Source organism: Lagenorhynchus albirostris, chromosome 4, assembly GCF_949774975.1.
Source record: "Lagenorhynchus albirostris chromosome 4, mLagAlb1.1, whole genome shotgun sequence".
Taxonomy (NCBI): Eukaryota; Metazoa; Chordata; class Mammalia; order Artiodactyla; family Delphinidae; genus Lagenorhynchus; species Lagenorhynchus albirostris.
In genome coordinates, this window is record NC_083098.1 from 147,204,596 (window position 1) to 147,230,961 (window position 26,366).

Consider the following 26,366-nt stretch of genomic DNA (forward strand, 5'->3'; position numbering starts at 1 on the left):
CTCTTTGCAATCTCCCCTCCCGCCTCTCACGGGCACCTCCCCCCAAGATAACCACCAATCCGCTTTCTGTTGCTAGCTTGCATTTTCTACAATTTTATGTAAGTGGAATCATACAATATATTCTATTTTTTGTCTGTCTTCCTTAAATTAGTAAAATTCTTTTGAGATTTGTCTATGTCGTTGGGTGCATCGATAGTGCGTTCTTTTTATTGGTGAGCAGTGTTCCATTGTGTGGAAAAACCACAATTTGTTTGCGCATTCACTCGTTGATAGACATTTGGGTAACTTCCAGTATTTGGCTACTACAAATAAAGCTGCTGTGGATATTCACATACAAGTCTTTGTATGGACATGTATTTTCTATTTTATTATTTATGTATTTATTTATGGCTGCATTGGGTCTTTGTTGCTGCGCGTGGGCTTTCTCTAGTTGCGGCAAGCGGGGGCTCCTCTTCGTTGTGGTGCACGGGCTTCTCACTGTGGTGGCTTCTCTTGTTGCGGAGCACGGGCTGTAGGTGCACAGGCTTCAGTAGTTGTGGCTCACGGGCTCTAGAGCACAGGCTCAGTAGTTGTGGCACACGGGCTTAGTTGCTCTGTGGCATGTGGGATCTTCCCGGACCAGGGCTTGAACCCGTGTCCCCTGCACTGGCAGGCGGATTCTCAACCACTGCACCACCAGGGAAGCCCTGAAGTTACATTTTTAACAATGGCAGTGTTTAATGACAAGCTTATAAAATTCCTGAAAATTTAGCAATTGGCTCTCGCAAGCCTGTGTCAACTGTGGGAAGTGAACCAGCACAGTCCGCCTAGAGAACTTTTAGCAGCCCTCTTTAACACTACCTGGTGACCTCTGGCCAACACCCCGACTCTGGGGCATGCACCTCCCAGACTCTTACATGTAGTCTGAGAGGGCCTTGTAGGAGGGTCCTCACTGTAGACTGTCCATAGGGTGGGGCAACTGGAAGCGAGGTGAGGGTTTCATCTAGGGGGATGGAAAGCTAAAATGTGGATACAAGATCAGCACAATCGCACCTGTCCACCAAAGACACCAACATACACGTAACAGTACTTTATGTCTGACACACACATCAGGACACAGTTTCAACACGTAGTGCTGGGCTTCGGGATTGCTGGCGGAAGGAAGAAAAACCGACTCAAGTAGAATAAAAGCAGAGTCGGGCCTCACTCCAATCTCGGAGGACAGCAGGCTTGACGGGAAGGGTCTGGACTGCTGACCTCTCCACCGCCCAGGTACCTGAAGACGGGTGAGGCACTGGGTGCTCCCTGACCCTCTCCCCTCACAGGTCTGGATGAAGTGCAAAGGCCGGGCGCTGTGGCTCTGGTGGCAGAGGGGAATCTGAAGGGGGGCTCGTACACAGGTACGGAGATGATGAGGTTCGGGTCCAAGCTGTGGGCGGAAGGGGGCAGAGGAAGAAACATAGCGGCTGGGACGGGAGGAACCAGGAGGCCGGGCTGGGGGCCCCCCCTGCACCACGAGCTGCCCCCTGTCTGGGGCACCCTTCCTCCTGCTCACTGCATGCGACTTCTTTTCACTTGAGGGGCAGCGTGCCCTCCTCGGAAAAGGGCCCCGGCCACGCCTGGTACACCAGTCCCCACCCCTCTCGGTCTGCCAACAAGCTTGGGAGCACCTCCAAGTTTGCTGTCCTCATCCACAAGAGGTACTAGCCCGATTCTGCGCTATGACACAGATCTCTGGGCGCAGGCAAGGAAGCCGGCCTGCGGGGAACAAAGGGGTGAACAAAGGGGTTGGCCAGGCAGGAGCTGCCTCCCTCCAGGGAGAGGGCACCGCTGTGGGCTGAAGCCCCAGTTCTGTGCTGTCCTTGATTATGCACAAGTCTGGCTGGGGTCTGTGGCTGGTAAGAACCGCCTCCCAAGGCAGGGCTGACTCCCTGGGGGCCGGACCGCTGGTGTCCCCCCCACCCCGTTCTGGCATCTGGAAAGGGCAGGCCCAGACCCGGTAGGTGCGGGGCCGCGGTACCTGGAGAAGGTCGCCTGCAGCTAAGCCCGAGGACGCGGGTCAGCCGCGGGCGTCATCACTCAGTCCTGTCTTGGGACAAAGCACTGGGTACCAGAGAGGTTGCCAGGCTTGAGAAAGCTCGCCCAGGAGCCTGCAGGCCTGATGTGCAGGGTATGCGGCACTCCCGTCACTCGGTCCCCTCGCCCGCCTCCTCTGGATCGCCGACCCCGCAAGGGCGAAGGTTTGGGCCCGACTCGCTCACCACTGTGTCCCCAGCAACTGGAACTGTGCCAGGCACGTCGCAGGTGGTCAGCGCACGCGGGCTGTCTAGGGAACGGACGAGAACTGGACCCCACCCGACTCTATTTGGCAAATATTTCCCTAAATGTCTTTCTGACCTCGACAACCTCGCTCCCAGCGGCGCGGGACGCCGGCGTCCTGGCCGCCCCCCGGCGGCCGTCCGTGGAGGGGCGGGGGCTCTCGCCAGCCGCCGCGTCGGGGTTCCGTCCACTTCAGGGCTGAAGGGGGCGTAGGTCGGCCGAGCCAGCCCACTCCTCTGCTAACGTCATCTTCCGCGGCCCTCGAGATCCGGCCACGGGCGCCGCCATGTTACGTTACGGCGGCCGACGGCCGGTCCTCGCGCCGCCGCGAAGCGTCTCTCCGAGGCCCCGCCTCCTCTGGTGACGTCACCGCCGTTCGCCCTGCGGGCGCAGCCATGTTGAGGGTCCTCGCCGCGGGCGCGTAGGTGTCCTCATAAGATGCCGGCTCGGCGGTGGCCGGCTTTTTCCCCCTCAAGATGGCGTCCATGCGGGAGAGCGACACGGGCCTGTGGCTGCACAACAAGCTGGGGGCCACGGACGAGCTGTGGGCGCCGCCCAGCATCGCGTCCCTGCTCACGGCTGCGGTTATCGACAACATCCGCCTCTGTTTCCACGGCCTCTCGTCGGCCGTGAAGCTCAAGCTGCTGCTCGGGACGCTGCACCTCCCGCGCCGCACGGTGGACGAGGTGAGGCGGGCGGCGGTGCGGCCGCGGGGCCGGCCTCCCCCTCGGGGCCGCGCCTCCCCGGGACCCGAGACGCCGGCCCTAGCGGACCCTCCTCCCCCGCTCCCGTCCCCTCCCCTCCCCCCTCCCGCCCCTCGGACCCTCGCAGTCCGCGGACCCGTTCCCCCTCCTCACCGCCCCCCCGCGGTGGACGCGAGCCCTAGCTGCCCGCCTGCACCTGTCGGAGCCGCGGGCGACGTGCCCGGACGGGGGGAGGGGGGTCGGGCTGTCGGGGGCCCGCCTCGGGCTCAGCTCCCACCTCGGTTTTCTTGTTTTCACCTGTCGGGGTACCCACCCGGTTCGGTCACCCTGCGCTCTGGGTTCTTGCCACACGCTCGTGTTTTTGCATCGTTCTCATCAGTGGGTCTGTCCGACTTGTTCTCTGCTTGTTTTCCTTAACGGTAAATTGTGTCGCTTTGTGCGCAAAGTAAGTAGTTTTTCAAAATGTTGAGGCGCCGTAGTTGTTTAAACGTTCCCCAACTACTGTCGCAGTGACTGCTCCGTTATTATAGTTGATAGTTGTTTTTTTTATATATAACGTGTACAAGAGAAACAGAATAAAGCTGTGTCCAGAGACCTCCCCCACCTGTGCCGGGTCACAACCCTTGCCCTCTCCCCTCGCTCACTTTGGGAGGTGATCACTTCTTTGCCATTCCTTGCGATTTATCAGTTGTATAGGCGTTTTTCAGCAGTACAGTTTGATTTTGCCTGGCTTGAACTTAATGTTACGGTATCATATCGTGTGTTTCGCGTGAGTGATGTGGGTGTGTCTGTCTTCTTCGTGTTGTTGACACCTTGACACATTCATCCAACCTGCGGCCCCGCTGTGGTGTAATTTTCACTGCTGAATAGTGTTCCATTCTCTGAGTATGCCTGTGGTTGGGCATCTTTTCATGTGCTTATTCATTATTTGATGTTCTTTTTTGTTAATTGTTCAAGAAAAAATTTTCCCCCCATGTATTTTTTTCATTGCTTTGTAGGAGTTTTATTTATTATTATTTTTTAAACATTTATTTATTGCTGCACAGCGCGGCTTGCAGGATCTCAGTTCCCGGACCAGAGATTGAACCCTAGCAGTGGAAGGGTGGAGTCCTAACCACTGGACCTCCAGGGAATTCCCGCTTTGTAGGAGTTTTTTAAAAAATAAATGTTGAATAGCAGCCTTTTTTCGGATGTGTATGTTGCAGATTTCTTCCAGTTGTGATTGATTTAGCTTTCTCCATGGAGCCTTCAGAGTCACAGAAGCTCTTAGCCGTATCTAAGCAGGTGTACTCTTAGGATATGCTTCCCTGCTGGGGCGCCGGGGGAGGGAACTCCCTGTTGTCTTGTCAGAGATGTCCAGTTTTGCCTTCCGCCTATACAGAGTCTTTCTCCTGTGCAGAGTGCTCCAAGAACCTGGCCTGGGGTGGGTGGAAGTTTGTCTCCCGCATAACCTGTTTATTAACCATACTTGTCCTGAGTTCACGGCCAAAACGTTAAATAAGAAAAAGCCATTTTTGGCCGAAGCCGTGTTGGGATCGAAGCCTGGCCACAATGCTTGCCCTTGAACAGGTCTCAGTAATTAAGGATCTTAAGGGAAGTGAGAGAATGCAGGAACAAAGGAAAAGCCGTTAAGAAATGGTAGTTCGGCGATAAAGCAGAGTCCTAGTTCTTCCTCCAGGGATGTAAGTAATAATCTGATACACATCTTTTGAGTTCTGCAAGAACTAAGACCCCCACCCAGGCGGAGGATGGAGTGCTGACATTGAGCCATGTGACTTCCGTCAACCACCAAAGCCCCCTCATGAATGTGCATGTACCCTTAGCTTAAAACGTCCTCACTTTTGGCTTGGGAAAGATCCTGCTGTTCCCCTTACTGGCTGCAAGGAATACATCCTTCCTTCTTTGGGGCTTGGTTGTGTCTTTTGGCTCAACACTCATCAAGAGGTGAACCCGGTTTGGGGGTAACAATTGTAGTAGATGTGAACATGAATGAATATTGAATTTTATCAAATGTTTGTAATGTCTATTGACATATAGTTTGCCACATTTACAGAATAGCATTGTGTTTTTTGTTTTTGTTTTTTGGCTGCCTTGGGTCTTCATTGATGGGCGGGCTCTCTCTAGTTGCCGCCAGCAGGGGCTACTCCTTGTTGCGGTGAGCGGGCTTCTCATTGCGGTGGCTTCTCTTGTTGCAGAGCACGGGCTCTAGGCACGTGGGCTTCAGTAGTTGTGGCTCGCGGGCTCTAGAGCACAGGCGCAGTAGTTGTGGCGCACGGGCTTAGGTGCTCCGCGGCACATGGGATCTTCCCAGACCAAGGATGGAGCCCGTGTCCCCTGCATTGGCAGGCGGATTCTTAACCACTGCGCCACCAGGGAGGTCCCAGAATAGCATTAGCTGTTAACCAACCTGGCATATCCCTAACTCGGTCATTTTATATGTAGGATTATGTTGTTCTGGTATTTTGTGTAGGAATCTTGTATCTGTGTTCATGGGTGAGATTAACCTCTAATTTTACTTTCCCAGACTGTCTTTGTCAGATATTGGTGTTGAAGTTATGCTACCCTTATAAAAGGAGTGGTAATGTATCTTCTATTTTCCCCTTCTTTGGAAAGTTTGTCTAACAATGGAATTATTTCTTTCTAAATGTTTGGTAGAACTTAGTGATAAAGCCATCTGGGGGCCTGGATTTTCTTTGTGGGAACATATTTTAGTGTTGATGCTTGGTTTTATGTTCTTCGTAAGTAAACTTTTCTGGATATTATATATTTTCTAGTGATTTGGCAGTTCCTATTAAAACTTCGAATGTATTAGCATAAAGTAGATAATAACATTCTCTTATCATTTTTTTAAAAATGGTTATTTATTTATTTTGGCTGTGCTGGGTCTTAGTTGCGGCCTGCGGACTCTTAGTTGCGGCATGCATGTGGGATCTAGTTCCTTGACCAGGGATTGAACCTGGGCCCCCTGCATTGGGAGTGCAGAGTCTTACCCACTGGACCACCAGGGAGGTCCCACAGGTTATTTTATTTATTTTTATTTATTTATTCGGTTACACTGGGAGTTAAGTTGCAGCATTCGGGCTTCTTAGTTGTGGCATGTGAACTCTTAGTTACGGCATGCATGTGGGATCTAGTTCCCTGACCAGGGATCGAACCCAGGGTTCGAACCCTGACCAGGGATCGAACCCAGGGTTCGAACCCTGACCAGGGATCGAACCCAGGGTTCGAACCCTGACCAGGGATCAAACCCAGGCCCCCTGCATTGGGAGCACGGAGTCTTATCCACTGCGCCACCAGTGAAGTCCTGGTTATTTTCTAATCACTGCATCCTACGAGTTTTGATAGTGTTTTCATTACCAAGTCACAATATTTTGTAATTTCTATGATGATTTCCTCACTGACCCTTTTGTAATTTAGAAATGTTTCTTAATCTCCATACATTGGAGGGAGGGAGGTTTTAGTTATGTTTTTACTAGTGATTTCTAGCTGGATTGAGTGCTTGTCAGCGAATATAGTCTATATTATTTCAGTCATTTGAAATTTAAGATTTGCTTAATGGCAAAATAGATGGTCAGTTTTTGTAAACATTGCAAGTGAGTTTCAGAAGCATTTTTATGATCAAGTTTTGTGATCCATTGCGCAGTATATGTTCATTTGGTCAAATTCGTTTCATCGTGTTGTACAGGTCTACTGTATTCTTACTGATTTAAAAAATTTATCAGTTAATGAGGGGATGTGTTTATCTCTGTTGTGATTATGGATTTGTCAGTCCTTATAGTTTTATCAACTTTTGCTTTCTGCATTTTGAGGTGATGTTATCAGGTGCTCACAAGTTTGGAATTGTTACTGTTGCCGTGTGAACTGAACCGTGGGTCTTTAGATAGTGGTCTCTGTAGTTGGTAATGTTCTGTCTGCTTTTGTCCAGCATTGATATAGGTGTACCAGCTTTCTTTCATTGATTTTTTAAAATACATAGTTTGTTCTTGGATTCTGTCTGCATTACAAGAAATTATAATGAAGAACTTGCTTAGCTAGGTTGAAAATGAACTAGGCCATTCTGGATAATTTAGTTTTCTGAAAGGCATTTTTAGTATATATTCAGTTGTCAAACAACAAAACAAAACAAACTTTCCAAAACATCCCAATTCACTTAGCTATTTTAATTATCTTTCTTTAGGGTCTGATGCCTTAGGGGATAACATTCTGAAGATGAAGCTTTTTTACATAGGACCATAGATACAGGGGGACTAGATGGCTGGGCTGCGTGTGTTCTGCACTGTATTAGCCAGGGGTCTCCAGAGAAACAGAACAAATAGGATGCGTGTGTACCTTACGTATGCCTATATATAACACATGGGGGGGGAGTGTGTGTACCTTACGTATGCCTATATATAACATATGGGGGGGGCGGGGAGAGATGCTGGTTGTTATTGAAAGGAATTGGCTCACAAAAGCCTCCTGAAAAGTCCCAGGAGCTGCAGCCAGAAAGCGTGAGACCCAGGAGAGCTAAAGTGTAGTTCCAGTCTAAAAAGCCAGCTGGTCGGAGACCCAAGAAGAGCCAGTATTTCATCCAGGTCCCAAGATTGGAAAAGACCAAAGTCTCAGCTCAACAGTCAGGCAGAAGGAGTTCCATCTTACTCAGCCTTTTTGTTCTGTTCAGGTCTTCAATTGATTTAATGAGGGACATCCACATTAGGGAGGGCAGTCTGTACAATTCAGATGTTAATCTCATCCAGAAACATTCTCATAGACACACCAAGAATAACTTTTGACCCCTTGGCCGGGACATATAAAAGTAAACATCGTACACAGCGTCTGCTACAACTTGAGTTTCTTAATGAAATCTCGAAACCAGTTCACTTGTTTTGTGATGTATCTATTTCTCTTAAAAGCTAAGTCAGCAACAGTTGTTAACTAAAAGGAGGGAAGAGGAAAAGAGATTTTAATGGTCCAGTATTTTAGTTTATTCAGTGAGGGGCACAGAAGTGATTTAGGGCCCCTGCTCTCAAAGAATTTAGAATTTGGTCCAGGAAGTAAGAATGATGTCAGGAGGCAATGTACATGAGGTGTTTTGCTAACTACAGAGTGTCGTAAAATGTAAATACGGACTTCATGTTTTAGCTATATTTGAAAGGGCCTTGAGGAACCTGTAAATGCTGCTACTGATAAAACCAGTGACCCCTCTTGTCCAAGTCCTTAGCATTGCCACCAAAGGAAGTTTTGGGGACAGTTTTAGGGCTGCCTGAGGTAACTCTTTAATATGTAAAATTATCCAACTCATGAGACTGCTGTGGGAAGCCTAGGGATTCCAGTGATCAGTGACTGGGATAGCTACATATTTATCACCTGGGGTAACAGGTCAGGCCAGCTGCCAAGTGAATAAGAAACAGTGTTTCCCCAAGGACATGTCACAGTTGTGAATTGTCACAGCATGCCCTTTAATCACTATGGCTGCCTTATTCACTGAGAAACTCTGTGGTCTAAAAAGCACAGACTTGGGCTTCCCTGGTGGCGCAATGGTTAAGAATCCGCCTGCCAACGCAGGGGACACGGGTTCGAGCCCTGGTCCAGGAAGATCCCACATGCTGCGGAGCAGTTGGGCCCGTGTGCCACAACTACTGAGCCTGCGCTCTAGAGCCCGTGAGCCACAACTACTGAGCCCACGTGCCACAACTACTGAAGCCCATGCGCCTAGAGCCTGTGCTCCGCAACAAGAGAAGCCACCCCTCACCACAACTAGAGAAAGCCCGCGCACAGCAACAAAGACCCAACGCAGCCAAAAATAAATAAATAAATAAAATTTTAAAATAATGAAGATCACAGACTCTCGGAAACTGCTGTTTAAAGTCATATCAGTAATAGTGAAACACCCCACTTTTGCTTGGAGGATCTAAGACACTTTGACACAAAGCAGCAGCCTCAGTTTCCAGCCCAGGTGCAGAGGCTCGGATAAGGGGTGTGTGAGCATGACACCCACGTCTCTCACTGTTGTTGTTTCTAAGGAAACTGGACCAGGTCCACCTGACAGTTCTGACACTGACCTTTTACACACAGACTCGCCACTTCATTGGAATTTTACCTAAACTCCACTGTCCCCCAGAGTCAAGTACCTCAGTCATTTCCTTTCTGTGGTCAGGTGCCCATAGTGCCTCTGGCGTGGGACTCCAGTGGTCCCAGCGAGTCAGTAACTTGATGTCAGGCCATAGGATTGCCCCTGAGGGCCTTGGGCCCATTGGCCCAGGACAGTGGCTTCACTCTGTAGTTCTGTAATTTCCTAGGATGTGTTTTGGTGAAAAAATTTTTAAAATTTTATCCTACAAAGTCTGTTGGGCTTCTTGAAATTGTGATTATCTTTCATCTGTTAATTCTTAACAGTTTCCTCTATAGACCTTGCCTTGGTCCCAGTTTCTGTTCCCTTTCTCTCTGAATCTCCAGTCAGGTGTGTGGGAGACTTCCCTCTGTTTTCTGTGCAGCCTCTTTGGTGTTTTCAAGCCGTTTTTTTTCCTGCCTGTTATGATCTGGGTAGCATCGGACTTATTCCGTCTCTTTCTTATTCTGTTGTTAAACTTATTTACTGATTTCCTTTCAAAGTCTCTTCTGTTTAGCTTCTCTGTTTTATTCCCACATCCTACTCCACTTTCCCCATAGGTGGCAACTTGCCCTGTTCTGTTCTATTACGTGTTTTTTTGTGAGTGTTCTTTAAAGATGTGTATTGTTTTTAGGGACTTTTTTTCATTTGAAGTATAATTGACATAAACATATTGAAAGTGTAGTGTGACATGTGCACACCTGTAAAACCATTACAGTGAAGATAGCATTCTCCTCCTGCCTCTTTGTAACCCTCCTGTCCCTCTCCCTTGCTGAGTAATCAGCGATCTCCTTTCTGTCTCCATAGCTTGGTTGGCATTTCCTGGAATGTTATATTAATAGTGCTGTTTTTGTCTGGCTTTCGCTCAGCATCCTTATCTTGAGTTCACGCTTGTGTTATGTGTGTTAGTAGCTCGTAACTCTTCCTGCCGAGTAGTGTCCCTCTGAATGGACGTGTTTACACGTATGGACAGGTCCTTGTGTGGACTGTCGCCATTTCTCTAGAGGAGACGCCTGGGAGAGGACGGGCAGGCCCCTGATAGGAGACTGCCAGACTGCTTTCCAGGGTGCCCGTATCATTTCAGTATCCCCAGAGGAGTGTGGAGGGCATGGTGGGTTTTTTTAATGCAAACACTCTAGTAGGTTTCAGTTTACATTTCCATGGTGACTAAAGGTGTTGAGCCTCTCTGGTAAAGTGTTTGCTCAAATTGGGGTGGGGGGGTGCATGTATTTTTAATTGATATAAATTCTATTGTCTTACATATCTCAGTGTTTGTAAACAAAATGTGTTTTTAACATCCACTTGTGTTGCGTTCATCTAACCCTAGGGTTGGCAAACTGAGGCCTGTGGCTTGTTTTCTCTGCAGTCTGTAAACTGAGAATGTTCTGAGCATTATTAAAGGTTAGTGAAAAAGGATGAGACAGAGCTGCGTAGCCCCCAGGGCCTGAAACAGTCAGTCTCTGGCCCTTTACAGAAACGTGGGCCTGCTCAGCCGCACCCCGGCTGTTGCCACCCCCATGCATGCCGCCCTCAGCCCTGGTAGCAGGCTGCCCCCAGCTCACAACAGCAGTCATGCTGTGACGCAAAGCTCCTTACCCGTGGATGGCTGTGAACACATACTTGGAATCTATGCCCAGGGGCGGGATTGTTGGGTCATAGAAGGTATTTGCGTGCCCGCACTGTGGGCACCTGTGCTATCTCCCTCACCCCCCAGCACTTGGCCTTGTCCACTTTTCTGCTTTTGCAAATCAGTGGTTGGAAAGTGCTGCGGTGTGTTCATTTGGGTTTTTTTCCAGTTCACTTGAGGTATCTGGGGCTGGGTTCGTTGCCGTCTCAGATTTCCTCTTTGTAGGTTGCCCATTAATAACACCTGCCTGTGTTTTATTGGGGTTGCTATCCTCTTGTTGGTTTGCGGGGCCTCTTTGTATATTTTAATGTGCAACACTGCTGGTTTTGAACATTACAGATCCATCTGCCTGCTAGACTTCCCATTTGCTCATCACCTTTCCTTTAATGCACAGTAATATGTTTTTGGCTCATGGTTTGTGTTTTGAAGTTTTGTTTAAGAAGTCATTAAATGTGCTGCTTTTGTTTCTCCTCACTTTATAGCTCTCCTGTTCAGAGATCCACGTCTAATGCCTCAGTACTACACCTCATGGGTGTGGGTGGATGGGGAGAAGGTGTTATTTTTCTCTGTTCTGAGCCCAGGGTTCCCAGCCATGTGTTGAAATGCAAGCCAACTCTCCTTTTCTTGTGGATTTGCGGTGCCACGTGTGTCTGTGTGTGTGGTGTTCCAGCAGCCCACGCCAGTCTGCCCTCTTGGCAAGAACTGGAAGCCCCTCACTTACTCTGCATCTGTCTCCCCCCAGAGACCCATAAAAGCTTGTTACCACCAGAGTGCTAAAGGCAGGATTCTCACTGATGATTTTATTTCATCTAAAGGCTCAGGCTCCCATAACAAAAATACCATAAACTTGGTGATTTACATAATAGACATTTATTTTCTTACAATTTTGGATGACGGAAAGAAAGCCCACGATGAACTGTTCGTCTGAGCTGGCTGATTCAGTTTCTTGTGAGGGCCCTCTTCCTGGCTTGCAGATGGCAGCCTTCTGGCTGTGTGCTCAGCAGCGGCAGGAGAGAGCGAGCCCTGCCCTGGGGGCTCTGTTATAAGGACACTAATCCCATTCATCAAGGCCCAGCCCTCACACCTAGTCACCTCCCAAAGATTAGGGTTTCAGCATGTGAACTTGAGGGGGGACACAAACATTCAGCTCATAACAGTGGTCTTTTTTGTCTTTAACCTGCCCTTTTTTTCTCCTCAAACGTTTTTGTAAAATCTTGTCCAGTTGCCTCATGGTAGTTGTATTAGTTTGCAGTAAAGTACCACAGAGTAGATGTCTTAGAACAACGCAAGTGTGTTGTCTCACAGCTCTGAGTGGCCAGGAGTCAAATCCATGCCTCTCTCCGAACTTCTCGTGGCCTCAGGTGTTCTTTGGCTGGTAGGGGCGTTGCTCTAGTCCCGTGACCGGCTTCTCCACAGGAGCCTTCACGTCATCTTCCCTCTGTGTGTGTTCATCTCTGTCCAGATATCCCCTTTTTATAAGGATGCTAGCTGTGTTGGATTACGACCCATTTGAATGACCTCATTTTAACTCGATGACCTCCATAAAGGCCCTGTCTCCAAATAAGGTCAGATTCTGAGGTCCTTGGGGTAAGGACTCCAGCAAATCTTGAAGGGGCACAGTGTAACCTGTAGCAGTAGGTTTTTGTGAACACAAGTGAGTTCTCAGTTTCTTTAGTGCTCACCTGTGAGCTTGTTGAGACCAGGTCGTGTGTCTTATGTGTCTCTGTATCCCTAATGCCCCCCTTTGCCAGGCCCTTGTGGAGGGGCCCCCGTGTGTGTAGGATGGATGCGTTATAGAGATTCACGCTAATTGCAGCTCCGTCTTGGTGATGCTTCCACACCAGTGCCCACGCCGTAGCTGCATTCTTTTTCCTGCCTCACAGGACCTACTTTATCTACTTGGTCTCCCGTCCCGTTGGTGGACATGCAGCTGTTTCCTGTCTTTTGCTGCAGTGAATTCTCTCAGGTGTGCAAGGTAACTAGAGGATAAATTCTTCTTCTTCTTTTTTTGTAGTTTTTATTTATTTTTATTGAAATATATTAATAATTGACTTAACAGTGTTGTGTTTCAGGTGTACAGCAAAGTGATTCAGTTACGCATACACACATACATACATATTCTTTTTCAGATTCTTTTCCCTTATAGGGTATTACAAAATATTGAGTAGAGTTTCCTGTGCTATACAGTAGGTCCTTGTTGGTTATCTCTTTTATATATAGTAGTGTGTATATTTTAATCCCAAACTCCTAATTTATTTCTCCCTTCCCTGCTTTGGTAACCATAAGTTTGTTTTCTATGTCTGTGGGTCTATTTCTGTTTTGTGTGTAAGTTCATTTGTATCATTTTTCTTAGATTTCACAAATAAATAATATATAATATTTGTCTTTTTTTGACTTCACTTAGTATAATAATCTCTGGGTCCATCCATGGCATTATTTCATTGCTTTTATGTCTGAGTAATGTTCCATTGTATATATGTACCGCATCTTCTTTATCCATTCCTCTGTTGATGGACACTTAGGTTGCTTCCGTGTCCTGGCTGTTGTAAGTAGTGCTGTGGTGAACACTGGGGTGTGTGTACCTTTTAGAATTAGAGTTTTCTCCTTATATATGCCCAGGAGTGGGATTGTAGGATCATATGGTAGCTCTAGTTTTAGTTTTTTGTGGAACCTCCACAAACTGGCTGCACCAGTTTACATCCTCACCAACAGTTTAGGAGAGGGGTCCCTTTTCTCCACAGCCTCTCCAGCATTTATTACTTGTAGACGTTTTGATGATGGCCGTTCTGACCGGCGTGAGGTGGTACCTCATTGTACTTCTGATTTGCATTTCTCTAATAATTACCGATGTTGAGCATCTTTTCATGTGCCTTTGGGCTGTTTGTATGTCTTCTTTGAAGAAATGTCTATTTAGATCTTCTACCTATTTTTTGATTTGGTTTTTTTTATGTTGAGTTTTATGAGCTGTTTGTATATTTTGGAGATTAATCCCTTGTTGGTTGCATCATTTACAAATATTTTCTCCATTTTGTAGGTTGTCTTTTTGTTCATGGTTCCTTTATTTTTGTTTTTGTTTCCATTACTCTAGGAGATGGATCCAAATATATATTGCTGTGATTTATGTCAAAAAGTGTTCTGCCTATGTTTTCCTCTGAGAGTTTTACAGTATCGCGTCTTGCACTTAGATCTCTAATCCAGAGGATAAATTCTTGGAAGTGCTAATTGCTCAGGCAAAAGCACATAGGTCATAAATTGTGATGAGCATCACTAAAATAAAGTTAGTAGAGGGAATTCCCTAGCGGTCCAGTGGTTAGGACTCCATGCTTTCACTGCCGAGGGCGTGGGTTCGATCCTTGGTCGGGGAACTAAGATCCTGCAAGCTGCGCCGTGCGGCCAAAAATTTAAAAGAATAAATAAAATAAACTTGGTAGAGGTTATGCCCAGTGAAGTTCTTGTCAGTGTGTGGTCGCCTGCTCCCTGGGAGGTGTTCTCGCTCCTGCCAGACGCTGTTCCGAGTGCCGAATCCCCAGATGACTGCAGCCACTGCTGCTAACGCACCCCCAGGCTGTCCTGGGAGCGCTGACAGATTCGGGGTTCGGCCTGAGATGGTTGGACTCAGGAGCGTGTGCCACAAAGCCCTCCGCCATCATGCCCGTCCTCCCAGGCGGGCCAGCAGGGGCCACCCGGCTCCGCCCTGCCCATCCCTGAAGTGGGAATTGTATCTCCTCCTCCGTTTATTTTGCATTTCTCTTATGTTGAATGAGGCTGAGCATCCTTTGCATGTTTTAAAGTGTTAAATCATTTTTCTAGTGGTAAACTTTTAAAAAATTGACATGTAAGATCAATCTCTATATATGTGTGTTTGTTCTTTATATATATAGACATCTATAAAATATACACACTCATATATGTGTGCATTTTTTTTTAATTGCCTGTGATAGGAGTTGCAAAGTATTTTTTTCACCCAGTTTGCCATTTCTCTTGATTTAATTTAGGGAATTTGGAGCTTTTTGGTGGTTTTCCATGGGAAACATACTTAAGTAGTAAAATTCAAATGCATGTCTTTTGTGGCTCCTTGGTTTAGAATCGTAACTACAGAGGCTTCTTCCTTAGCAGTCGTACAAAAGAGAGACTTCTGTGGTTTCTCCTGTGCTGTTACAGTCTCATTTCTCAAATTGAAATCTGATGCATTTGAAGTTTATCTGGGAATAAAGTGAGAGGTAGGGAACGTATTTAATCACGTGGCATTTGTAATTTTAATGTGTGGTAAAATCGATCTTTCTCTTGTTACCTTAAAAAATTTTTTTTTCTTATTTTTGTTTATTGCTTTTCTCATAGGAAGTTTAGAATCAGATTGTCCAGTTCTGTGAAGAAAATATTTCTGCAACTTGAGTGGGGTCACCCTAGACTTATGAGGGAAAGTGTCCGTCTTTATGGTATTGTCATAAAGATGACAATACACCTTGTCAATACACCATAAAGATGACATCCATACACCTTGTCATCCATTCAAGCATTTTGGGGGGCTCCTTGTCATTATAATGCATTCTTAGAGATTTAGTGACGTCTTAAGTCTGTTTTGAGGTATGGTCTTTTTATTGATTTTGTTACCTCTTGTTGTCTTGCTGTGTCTTGAACTCATTTCTCTGCTTTATGTCCTTATTTGAGAGAGTTTAAAAATTCATGGTGCTCTACCTGGTCATAAACATCGTGTGCTCAGTAGAGGCGTGTCTAGCGGTTATTGGTGTTTTCTGTCCTGTCCTCTTTCCGTTTGACTCTCGGTTCCTTGTCTGCTGGTTCCTCCACTATTGTGACTCCTCTGGACTGAAGCACATGCTTCCTGGCCCAGCTTTTACAGGAGCTCCGTGTCAGGGAGGGCCAGAGCCGTGTTCCAGGTGACAGGGACCATCCCTTGGACACAGGCCTGTCCTTGCCGGCCCACTGCCAGGCTGCCCCCTCCAGAGACAGCTCAGCTGTGCTTCCTGGGCACCCGGACTTCTGACATCTGGGAACATGGTGCCCAGCCAGGGCCAGGGACACTCCTGCCTCCAGGCAGGAGCCCAGGTGTGACGCCAACTTTGGAGACGTCTGCGGGCTTTGGCTAAGCTTGCCTTATGGCCCCCTGTTTTTTTCCTCATACAGTTTCTCAAACTGAGATATTCACATAGGATTCATTCTTTCAAAGTGTACAAATCAGTGGTTATGGTACATCACAGTGCTGTGCAGTCATTGCCACTACCTGATACCAGAACGTTTTCGTCTCTCTGAGAAGGAAACCCCTAGCTCACTGGCAGCCACTCCCTGTCCCCACTCCAGCCCCAGGACCACCGTCCCACCTCCCGGGCCTGTGGGTGACCTGTCCTGGACGTTTCACACGCACAGAGCCATCCGGCGTGTGCTCTCTCAGGTCTGGCTTCTTTCACAGAGCTTCCTGTTTTCACGGTTCATCACATTGTCACGTCGTGTGTGTTTTTATTGCCAAATAATGTTTCGTTGTATAGATAAACCACATTTTGGTCATCCATTCATCAGATGATGGCCTTGGAATTGCTTCCACTTTTGGGTTGTTACCAATACAGCCAGCCATTCACGTGTGAGTTTTTGGGTAGACATACGTTTTCAGTTCTTTCGGGTCTGTACCTGGGAGTGGAGTTGTTAGCTCACGTGGTTATCTGTTTGTCATTTTTCTTTTAAATTTTGGCCGTGCGGCCTTGTGGATCTCAGTTCCCCGACCAGGGGTTGAACCCGTGCCTCAGCTGTGCGAGCACAGAGTCCTAACCACTAGACCACCAGGGAGCTGCCTGTTTGTCTTTCTGGGGAAGCGCCAGATGGCTTCTCTAATGGCTGCACCATCTTACAGCCTGCGCCCTGCCCCAGGCAGCGTCAGAGGGCTCCAGGTGCCCTGCCCCTTGGCCCTCTGCAGTTCTGGGCTGGGGCGTGGGAGGTAGCTCCTCCTGCTGGGCCACCTCAGTTCCATTTGCAGGCTCCCCCCTCCCCAGCACCTGGGCGTCCCCTCACGCGCAGTGTGTGTGTGTCTCTCGTTCCTAACGCTTTGGGGTGACTGCCGAGGGTGCAGCCTGCCATCTGGGTGGAGGTACTTAGTTTGAGAGTTAGGTATGGGGGGGGCTTCTTTGTTATGTTTTTTACATAACTTTAGTTTGCCAGGGACACGTTTTCACTCTTTAACTCATAGTAAGTGACAGATAAAATTGTTTTTCATTTCGTGCCTTTTGTTTTTGTTTTTGCGGTACACCGGCTTCTCACTGTTGGCCTTTTGTTTTTAATGTAGGAAAGAGTTGATAGCTCAGCTAAATACAGGGGGGAAGGTGGTAGACGGGCTCATTCTTCTAAAACATCAAAAAAGCCCCCAGCACAAATGTTAAAAAATAAATAAGCGTTTACCGTTTTTGCCACACGTCAAGAGAACTTATTTCTGTGTATTTCAAGAGACAGGCGTTTAGAGTTGGGTCAGCTGGCCCCGGGCCCTGTGCTTGGCCAAGGGGCGGCGCCCAGCCTCAGGCGGGAATGCCGGAGCCTTGACGCTTCGGCCTCGGCTGCGCATGCGCGGGGGGGGGGGGGATGCGGGGCTCAGCCAGGCATTCTGTCTGGACCACCGCTGGGGGCAGGCGGGCCGGGGCTTCCGGGGCAGGTGAGGGGATCCTGATTCCTGAGGGTGGCGGGAAGCTGGGCATGAGGGTTAAGCCAGAGCCTGAGGGGATGGATGGGCCAGCGCAGGCGAGGGGGAGCTGCCAGGTGAGGGGTGACGGTGGACCAGGAGCTCGGGTGGGAGAGGGCAGGTGCGAGCGGGGCCGTATTCAGGCTCGGGCCCGCGTCGGGGCCTTAAGCAGCGGCGACCGCGGGCCGCTGTGGCTACTCGCAGCTGTGGGAGGAGGCGGCACCTCGAGCGCAGCAGACACGCCGGCCACGGCCTGTCCCCGGAGCCAGGTCCCCCAGGTCCTCGGGGCGGACCGGCCTCCTGCGGGCTCTCCTCTGTCACGTGAGCCCGTCACATGGCCATGGGGCGTGCGGGGACTTGCCCCTGTTCTCCCGGCGGCCTTTCGTACCCAGTCCCTTCCCAGCCGCCGCAGGTGCCGAGCCGCGGCGTTGGCCTGCCCACCCCGGTGCTCCCCACACCCCAGACGCCCCAGTGGCAGGTTCCCCAGCAGGGGGCGGGAACGGCCCCCCGTCTTGGGCGGCCCTTCTGTTTGCCGGGCCGCTGTACCCGGAGGCGATGGGGAGATGCGGGAGCAGCCGGCGAGGTGTGGGCATGCGGCGGGGCGGGGCGGGGGGGGGCTCTCCTGAGGGCGGGACCGGCATGGGGGCGGTGGCTGAAGAGACTGGGTCCCGCCCCGTGCGCGCAGAAGCTCCGGCGGGCTTGAAGGGGGCTCCTTCCTGTGTCTGAACGAGCAAAGGTGCGCCCCACAGACCTGAGCCAGGGGTGGCAGGGTGGGGTCGGCGACAAGGACTGCCATCTCTCCTCTCCCGGCAGATGAAAGGTGCCCTCACAGAGATCATCCAGCTCGCCACCCTGGACTCGGACCCCTGGGTTCTCATGGTGGCCGACATTCTGAAGTCCTTTCCTGACACCGGATCTCTTAACCTTGACCTCGAAGAGCAGAATCCCAACGTTCAAGATATTTTAGGAGAACTTAGAGAAAAGGGTAGGTTGGGTGTGTTTGCTTTACGCTGGGCGGAGGGAGATGGGTCTTCCTTTAAACCCTCTTTTGTAACATGAGTTTGACTTCGAGAGTGTCGCACGCTGTGCTGTGTCGTGCTGGCTGTATCCGTGCACCCCTGCCCCGGGCGCTGCTGGCTGGCTTTTGGCCAGTCTTTGACAGGAGCAGCCCAGAGGCTCCCTCCTCACTGTACGTGCTCTATCCTTCACATTCACGCACCCCTCTCCGCACTCAGCTCCATGAGGGCACGGGCTCTGCCCCCTCAGAGCCTAGAACATTCCCTGGCACGGAGTAGATGCTCATAACTGTGTGTTGAAAATATCAGCAGTTTACTTGTCTGGAACACGAACTGAAAACCACTTAGAACATATAAAGATGGGAAGGTCTGTTCCTCCCTGAATTCCTCTCCTAGTTTGGAGAATTGGAACTGCAGCCCTTTAAAGATGGAACCTGTGCCCCTGCGGTCCCGCAGGGGCGGTGGCCTGGCCGTCCCCAGGGGTGGCTGCCAGTGCCTCCTCTTAACTGTGAGATGATCGCTTTTACTCGGTAGGCTTTCGCTTGACTTGTAACTGCCCACAAGCTACATGGATGCTTCCAGAGCATTGGAACGCAAACCCAAGATGTTTCTGTCCTGGTGATTAGCTTGATGAGGGTCCAGACAGGTCCACGCCCTCCTGGGTGTCCTCTCTCTGGTGGGAGGGGCCTGCTCTGTCTTCTGCCCAGGGGCTTCTGGGCGTGCCTCCCGGGGGCAGGAAGAACAGCGGTGGCGCTGGTCTGTGCTCCCCACCCAGGGCCTTCTCCCGAGCTCTAACTGCCTGGTGAACCCACAGACCTGGGGAACGTGCCTGGGTGCTTCTTGTGGGGGCCAGGATTCAGAGGGTCCAGGAGAAACCATCCGCGGGGGCCGTGGGGACTGAGGGGGAACCCGGGATGGCCCCGGGCTTCCCCTTCCTACGGCGCTTGCTCTAGGGGTGCACAGAGCCCCTTCCAAACGTAGCTGATGGACATCTGTGGTGGGGCCGGGTGCTTCTGCCTTTAAAAAGCCCCACAGGGATTCTGCGGAGCCCTCCTGTCCTGCCCTTGACCTTTGGCCCAGGTTGGTGGCCTTGACTGCTGGCCTGTGGCAGGCAGGCAGTGGATACTTGTTTTCTGTTCTGAGATCGAAGCAGAAGCTCCACTGCTATAAACAGGAAACTGTGCGTTTTCACGTTAGCGGTGAAAATCGGGCCTGCGTAAGGGAAATGCACCTCCTAACATGTTGGTTCTCGAACGAGCAGTGAACGAGTGTGAGGCGTCGGCCATGCTGCCGCTGGAGTGCCAGTACTTGAATAAAAACGCCCTGACGACCCTCGCTGGGCCCCTCACTCCCCCAGTGAAACATTTTCAGTTGAAAAGGAAGCCGAAGAGTGCCACGCTGAGGGCCGAGCTCCTGCAGAAATGTGAGTCCCGCTGTCGGCACGCGGGTGTGGGGCGGGTGCGCCTGGCCTAGGGCGCACGGGGACTCGTCGGGACCCTCCTCAGCGGGGGCTGCCTTGCCCGGCCTGGAAGGTCCAGCAGATTTGGGAAAACTGACTGCCGAGCAAATCATGCTTTTGTCCTATGTCTGTAGTTTTTATTTTTAGATTTCTTTTAGGTTTTATGGTACCTAACTGTCTTTTAAAGACAGAGTTCTACGTAGTTTTTTTCTTTTTTTCTTAGAAATTTATTGATTGCTACGCTGAACTGTGTGTTCTAAAAATCTACTTTAGAAACTTCCGAATTTTCAGGTTAAAGTATTTGTAATCTTTGTTCCAAAAATGAAATCTACCAACTGAGTCACACGGGTGATGAGACAGGCAGCCTGGAAGAGATTGGAGAGGCTGCGTCCTAACTCCTGTAGCCCTGCCTCATTCTTGCAGATGATCTCAATTTGACTTTAAAGCTGTTTGGTCATTTTGTTCATGTTTTTTTAAGTAGTGGTTTCTAAAATGTACATGGAAGATACTTGCTCGGAAAAAGGCCAGGAAATGGATTCCTTTGACTGGTAGCAGAACTTTTATTGCAAGTGGTTATGGTGTTGGTATTAATAACCCGTATAAATGCCCCGTTTTCAAAGAATCCCAATAAAACACAGCAGCCATCGTGACTCTCGGTTCCAGATGGACAGCGTCCTGGGGTCAGCACTGCGCTGTGGCTTCATGGAGCTGGCAGTGCGCGGCCCGGGCCCCCAGCCCCCTGGGCAACTCCCAGGCCCCTCCGTGCGGTCAGCAGTGGCACCTGCCCCCAGCCCCCCATGGCAGAACCTGGTGCCGGGTGGGCGTGGGGCTCCCGTCCCTCCCCGAGCTTGTTTCCTGCCTCGCGTTGATGCTTCTGTGAAGGGAAGGGTGAGGTTGTGCCAGGCGACCACCCACCAGTGAGGACGCTTCATCGGGGCCCCTCCCGCCCCCCCACCCCGGGAGGTGCAGCCGCCAGAGCCCTACTTGCTGCAAGTGTAGTTCTCTACACCAGGCGTCCCCAACCCCGGGGCCATGGACCGGGACCGCGGGCTGTTAGGAACCGGGCTGCGCAGCAGGAGGTGAGCAGCGGGCAAAGGAGCGAGCGAAGCTTCATCTGCCGCTCCCCGCCGCTCGCATTACCTCCTGAACCATCCCCCGCCAACCCCAGTACGAGGAAAAGTTGTCTTCCACGAAACCGAAACCGGTCCCTGGTGCCAAAAAGGTTGGGGACCGCTGCCCTACACAGAAAGCGTAGTTGTAACGTTTGAAAGCAGACGAGCGAGCGTCTGTGCTCCAGTCCTTGCAACTCGACCTTCTTTGTAAATCCCACGGATGGAGGCGCTGTCGTCGGTGGGCGCTGACGCAGGCCACCTTGTCTTACAGCCACCGAGACCGCCCAGCAGCTGAAGAGGAGTGCGGGGGTGCCCTTCCATGCCAAGGGCCGGGGGCTGCTGCGGAAGATGGACACCACGAGTAAGGCCGGGCCGCTGCGGGGTCGGAGGGGAGGGCTCGCCCTTCCTCGGGAGCTCAGTCGTTGAACTTTGACCTGACTGGGCCACGGGCCCTGCGGTGCTGCCGGCTCTGTTGTGTGAAATGAGGGGGTCTCTTCCGCTTACGGAGGGTCCGGAAGGCTCCGCCTGAGATGAGGAAAGACCGGGATTGGAGGGAGACGCTCAGTCTCGGTTCTCGCTCGTCCTTATGGCCGTGGAGGGCATGGGCCGCCGCCTCCGCCCCAGGTCCTGCCGCCTGCGGCCCCGTGCCGGCCCCAGGTTCTCCGTGGGGCGAGGGCTCTACAAGCTCGAGGCTGACCGGGCCGCCGTCGTGTCGTCGGGTCTGCGCCCTCGTCCCTCCCTCGGGGCCGGAGCGCACCTCTTGCTCCCTGCCCACCCCACGCTGCCCAGGCCCAGGGCCGACCGGACAGGGCAGGTGGGTCGGTGAGAGCAGCAGCCAGGCTGCCACGGGAGCCTGAGGGGCTCGTGGGGGTCCTCCCTGCGGGGCCCACAGCCCACAGCACTCAGGTGGGAGCTGCCGTCTTGGTGTCGGCCGACTCAGCACTGTTGGGGGGGGCCCAGCCCCGTCTCCTCAGGGCCCGCTGTTGCCTTGGGTGGGGCCCTCGCTGTAATGTCCCTGCCTGCCCCCCACGTGCCAGTCCCCCTGACAAAGCTCCCCTCACCTTCCTTCCCACACTCCGGCCGGGCGCCCCGACCCAGCGTGCCCACGGTGCGGTTCAGGGGTGCTTCCTGCTTCCCTGCCCTGTCCCATTGGCCGTGCCAAGGGGCCACCTGTGCACCGGGCCTGGGACGCCGTACATGATCTTGGTGTGAGTCAGCCCTGGTGTCTGCTCGCTGAGCACTGGGGCGGGGCCCAGTGGCAGGAATGGGGAGGCACTGGATGCCTGGGGAAGGGGCCAGGCCCCCTTCAGAAGGAGGCGTTCCTCATGTGTCAGGTGCCTTCCCCTTGAGAGAGATGAGGGGCCGGGCCCAGGGGAAGAGGGAGGGTGATTCTGGCTGCAGCGTGGGGCCTCTAGCCTGTAACACATCTGTTAACCCCGAGGTGCAAGAAAGAAGTGGAAGCTGAGAGTCCTGTCTGTGGTGATAAAGGACTGGGTGTGGCGTCTCTGTTGGTTTGGCATCTTGGGCAGAGACGTCAGTTTGGCTGTGGTGTCGCTGGTTGCCTCGGCGTGCTCTTCTGGGCAGGCCGACCCGATGCCCCGGTGCTTGGGCACGGGGAGGTGCCCCTGGCACCTGCCCTCGCGGAGGCGCAGCACTTCTGGGGGAGCACTTGGCAGGCCAGCAGGGGTGGCTCTGGCGGAGACAGGCAAGCGGAATACGCAGCGGTGGCGGAGTAGCCGCTCCGCGAGGCCCCCTGACGGCCCGTCCTCTCCGCAGCCCCGCTCAAAGGCATCCCGAAGCAGGCGCCCTTCCGAAGCCCCACCGCCCCCAGCGTCTTCAGCCCCGCGGGGAACCGCACTGCCATCCCGCCGTCGAGGACGCCCCTGCGGAAGGAGAGGGGCGTGAAGGTGGGCGTGTCCCCTGGCAGCCCCGCCCACGCGGGACCAGCCGCGCTCCTTCCGTGGGGCTGAGGGTGGGCTTCTGTCTGTGTCGGCAGCTCCTCGACATCTCCGAGCTGGATATGGTCGGGGCCGGCCGGGAGGCCAAGAGGAGGAGGAAGACCCTGGGTGCGTATTGGGGCCCGTCCGCCCGCGGAGGCCCTGGTCTCTCGTCTACCGAGACGGAGACCGCCTCCGGCTGGAGAGGGGCAAGCCTGCGGGGCAGACCTGTCCTCAGAGTCGCCGCCGCCTCGGGCCGGGAGGGCCGCCGCCCGGGGCGCTGAGGCCTGTGCTCTGCCCGCAGACGCGGAGGCGGTGGAGAAGCCAGCCAAGGAAGAGACGGTCGTGGAGAACGCCACCCCCGACTACGCGGCCGGCCTGGTGTCCACACAGGTAAGGGCTGCAGGGCCGCGGGCGGCCGGAGCACATGCCCCCATTCCCAGCGTTAGCCGCGGAGGCACGTTCCGTGGGAGCACATGCGCGGACGCACACGTATGTACGTGGACACACGCAGAAGAGGTGGCGCCGGCGGGGCGCTGGCGTGCCCGCGGGCCCAGGTTTGGACAGCGCCACGCGCTCAGGGCTCCTCGGCGTCCCCCGTCCCGCAGGGGTGGTAGGGCGGCCTTGCGGGAGGCCCCTCGCTGCCGGTGCGGCCTGCCTGGAGGGGCTGGGCAGCCAGGCGCCCTGTGTCTGTCATTTCTGGGTGGTGGGAAACTTCTCATTGCAGAGCTGTGTTTTCTTACTTTATTGAAAGGAGTGTCTTCCTTTTCTCATATGCTTTTGTGGTTTTAAAAAAAAAAAAATTTCTTCTTACCTCAAAGATGGCTGGTTTGGGAGGGTCCCTAACCAAACAGGGACAGCCTCGCCCCACCCTGCGCCCTCCCAACAAGGCAGCTCCAGGATGGGGGCGGCGGCAGGGCCGGACGCTTGGGGTCCAGCACTGCTGAGCGCGGGGCCCCTGGCCTGGAGCAGTCTCCATCCCTGGGGACAGCAGTGCCCCCAGTCCTGCTCCCGGGGGTGGGGGCCCTCCTGTGGGGCTGGAGGTTTGGGTTCACACTGGGCCGGGACGCTGAGGCCCACAGAGGAGCCGGCCCCATCCAGGACTGGGAGAGGCTCACGCTGAGCCCCCGGGCTGCTTTTGAGAGGAACCATGGTCTCTGTCTTCTAGAAACTCGGGTCTCTGAACAACGAGCCTGCGCTGCCATCCACGAGCTACCTGCCGGCTACGCCCAGTGTGGTCCCTGCCTCATCCTACATCCCCAGCTCCGAGGCCCCGCCAGGTGAGCGGGCACCCAGAGCAGGCAGCACCCACCAGGCAGGGAGCAGCATCTTCCCAGGACTCGCCCACGTGGTGCTTCCTTGGGTGTCAGGACCTCTGCTGGTGCCGCCGGGGCCGGAAGACCCTCCTGCCCAGCACGAGCTTCAAGAAGTAAACCCAGGGGTTTCAGCTGCTTTGCCCTTCACGGGGCCAGACAGGCAGCGCCCCTTCCCTTGTGCGGTGCCAGGTGTGAGGCCCAGTTTGTGAGCGGGAGGGGGGCTGCTGAGGTTACAGTGCCTCAGGGTCCTCATGTAGCCCTAGTTTGAGAAAGAAGGCGCGGAAGGAAAGGTGGAGGGGGATCCGTGGGTTCTGCCCCGAGGCGTTTGCTCCCCGGGCTCAGCGTCGCCTGCCCGGGGGGGAGCTTGGCCTCGGGGAGGGGGTGGCCAGAGAGGGCCTGGGGGTCAGGCAGGCTTGCTGGGCTCCAGGAAGCAGCCCTCCGTCCCCTCGCCAGCGCCCAGGAGCCCATTAGCGCCTGGACGTCTTCCCTGCTGGTCTCGGAAGGCCTGAGCCCTCTGGCTCCCTGCTGGGGCTCTCGGGGGCGTGGGCCCCGTGCCCAGAGGTGCCGCCCGGGGCTCGCACCCCAGCTGCGGGTAGGAGGGCCCAGGCACTTCTCTCGGAGGCGGGGTCCCTGGCCCTGCCGGCCGCCCCCCAGGCCTTGCTCTGCTTGCAGCCCCGCCTGCCCGGGAAGCCAGCCTGCAGGCCAGCCGGCCCCCCGAGGAGCCCAGCGCCCCCAGCCCCGCGCTGCCGGCACAGTTCAAGCAGAGGGCGCCCCTGTACAACAGCGGCCTCAGCCCTGCAGCGCCCACACCCGCGGCGCCCACCTCGCCCCTGACGCCCACCACGCCCCCAGCCGTCGCCCCCGCCACCCAGACGCCTCCGGTGGCCATGGTGGCCCCCCAGGCCCAGGCCCAGCCCCCCGCCCAGCAGCAGCCCAAGAAGAACCTGTCGCTCACGGTAGGTGTGTGGGGCGGGGTGTGTGTGTGCGGCCCCGCCCACAGCAGGGGCGCCGGGGCCCAGCACCCAGCCCTGCTCCTCCACTGCAGAGAGAGCAGATGTTTGCCGCGCAGGAGATGTTCAAGACGGCCAACAAGGTCACACGGCCCGAGAAGGCCCTCATCCTGGGCTTCATGGCTGGCTCCCGAGGTGGGTCTGCGGCCGGCCCTGGGGGGTGGGGGGGCCTGGGTCCTGCGGGGGTGGGGGACGCCCCCGCGCCCCCAGGCCCCTGCCCAGCGGCCCCTGCCCCCCTCAGAGAACCCGTGCCAGGAGCAGGGCGACGTGATCCAGATCAAGCTGAGCGAGCACACGGAGGACCTGCCCAAGTCGGACGGCCAGGGCAGCACCACCATGCTGGTGGACACGGTCTTCGAGATGAACTACGCCACGGGCCAGTGGACGCGCTTCAAGAAGTACAAGCCCATGGCCAACGCGTCCTAGGGCCGCCGCCGTGCCACCGAGGCCCAGCCCGCTTGAGCTTTGGGTTCAGTTTCTCTGGGGTGTTTTGGACTTATTTTCTAAATTTTAATATGGGTCCCTTTTGTGTGATTTAAGACACTTTTTTGCATTCAGTGTTACAGTTCTGAATGTTAAACTTAGCCCCGAAAGGTGTAACTTCCTAATCTTGGCACCAGCTCTGCCTGTTAGACTTCCGTCTTTTCTCATTTTTTCTTCAGTCCCACTGACTGCGAGAGAGGGCCTTTCTTGCTCGTGCAGCCCCTCTCCCCGCCCACGCGGCTGAGGGACCAAAGGTGGCGCCTGGTGTGTCTGAGAACAGGCCGGGGACGGCCGCCAGTGCCCAGGGATGGGGAATGCCAGGACACGCTCACCACCCACAGGTTTTGTATTTGTCTTTTGTACCGTTGTGAGCATTTAAGACCAGTCTTTGGGTACCTGTTTTCATTGTAAAAACTACCTAATTAAAGTTTAGCTTTTCTAAAGAAAAAGCACCAGAGCTGTGTTTCCAGCCAGCTCGACCTCTCTGCTCTGGGGCCCCAGCCCCTCTCTGGGGTGGGTGACGTTGGGGTCAGCCCAGGGGTCACTCCTGGATGGTGCGGGCGTGGGGAGCACGTCAAAGGGGCCTGGGGCTCAACCACCTGCGGGGCTGAGAAGAGTCTGCAGCTTCCTTTCCCGACTC

General features: G+C 53.4%; 1 protein-coding gene and 1 long non-coding RNA gene across 5 annotated transcripts; one reads left to right on the plus strand and one right to left on the minus strand.

Moving 5' to 3' along the window:
* Nucleotides 1-377: 377 nt before the first annotated feature.
* On the minus strand, nt 378-3,075 carry LOC132520083 (uncharacterized). Of its 3 annotated transcripts, none has more exons than XR_009540461.1 (3): nt 2,241-3,075; nt 2,000-2,082; nt 378-1,408 (listed from the first exon to the last, which is right to left on the minus strand). It is a non-coding gene; the product is annotated as an uncharacterized LOC132520083 (long non-coding RNA). The 3 variants fall into 3 exon arrangements; XR_009540460.1 differs by having other exon boundaries at nt 378-1,737; XR_009540459.1 differs by adding an exon at nt 1,650-1,737 and having other exon boundaries at nt 2,000-3,073.
* NELFA (negative elongation factor complex member A) lies at nt 2,685-26,175 on the plus strand. Of its 2 annotated transcripts, none has more exons than XM_060148883.1 (11): nt 2,685-2,984; nt 18,207-18,378; nt 19,671-19,832; nt 21,252-21,341; nt 22,757-22,887; nt 22,977-23,046; nt 23,222-23,310; nt 24,086-24,197; nt 24,906-25,189; nt 25,279-25,378; nt 25,485-26,175. In XM_060148883.1, exons 1-11 carry the CDS (start codon nt 2,775-2,777, stop codon nt 25,667-25,669), a joined length of 1,605 nt encoding a protein of 534 aa, XP_060004866.1. In that variant the 5' UTR covers nt 2,685-2,774; the 3' UTR covers nt 25,670-26,175. The 2 variants fall into 2 exon arrangements, with proteins under 2 accessions (XP_060004866.1, XP_060004865.1); XM_060148882.1 differs by lacking the exon at nt 2,685-2,984 and adding an exon at nt 17,620-17,976.
* Nucleotides 26,176-26,366: the final 191 nt, after the last annotated feature.

Excerpts from the sequence above, each read along its gene's own strand:
- NELFA (XM_060148882.1), top strand. The coding sequence starts at position 17,728 with ATGGCCATGGGGCGTGCGGGGACTTGCCCCTGTTCTCCCGGCGGCCTT. Across the intron at positions 21,342-22,756 it reads GCGGAAGATGGACACCACGA|CCCCGCTCAAAGGCATCCCG; the intron begins GTAAGGCCGGGC and ends TCCTCTCCGCAG. Across the intron at positions 23,047-23,221 it reads GAGGAGGAGGAAGACCCTGG|ACGCGGAGGCGGTGGAGAAG; the intron begins GTGCGTATTGGG and ends CTCTGCCCGCAG.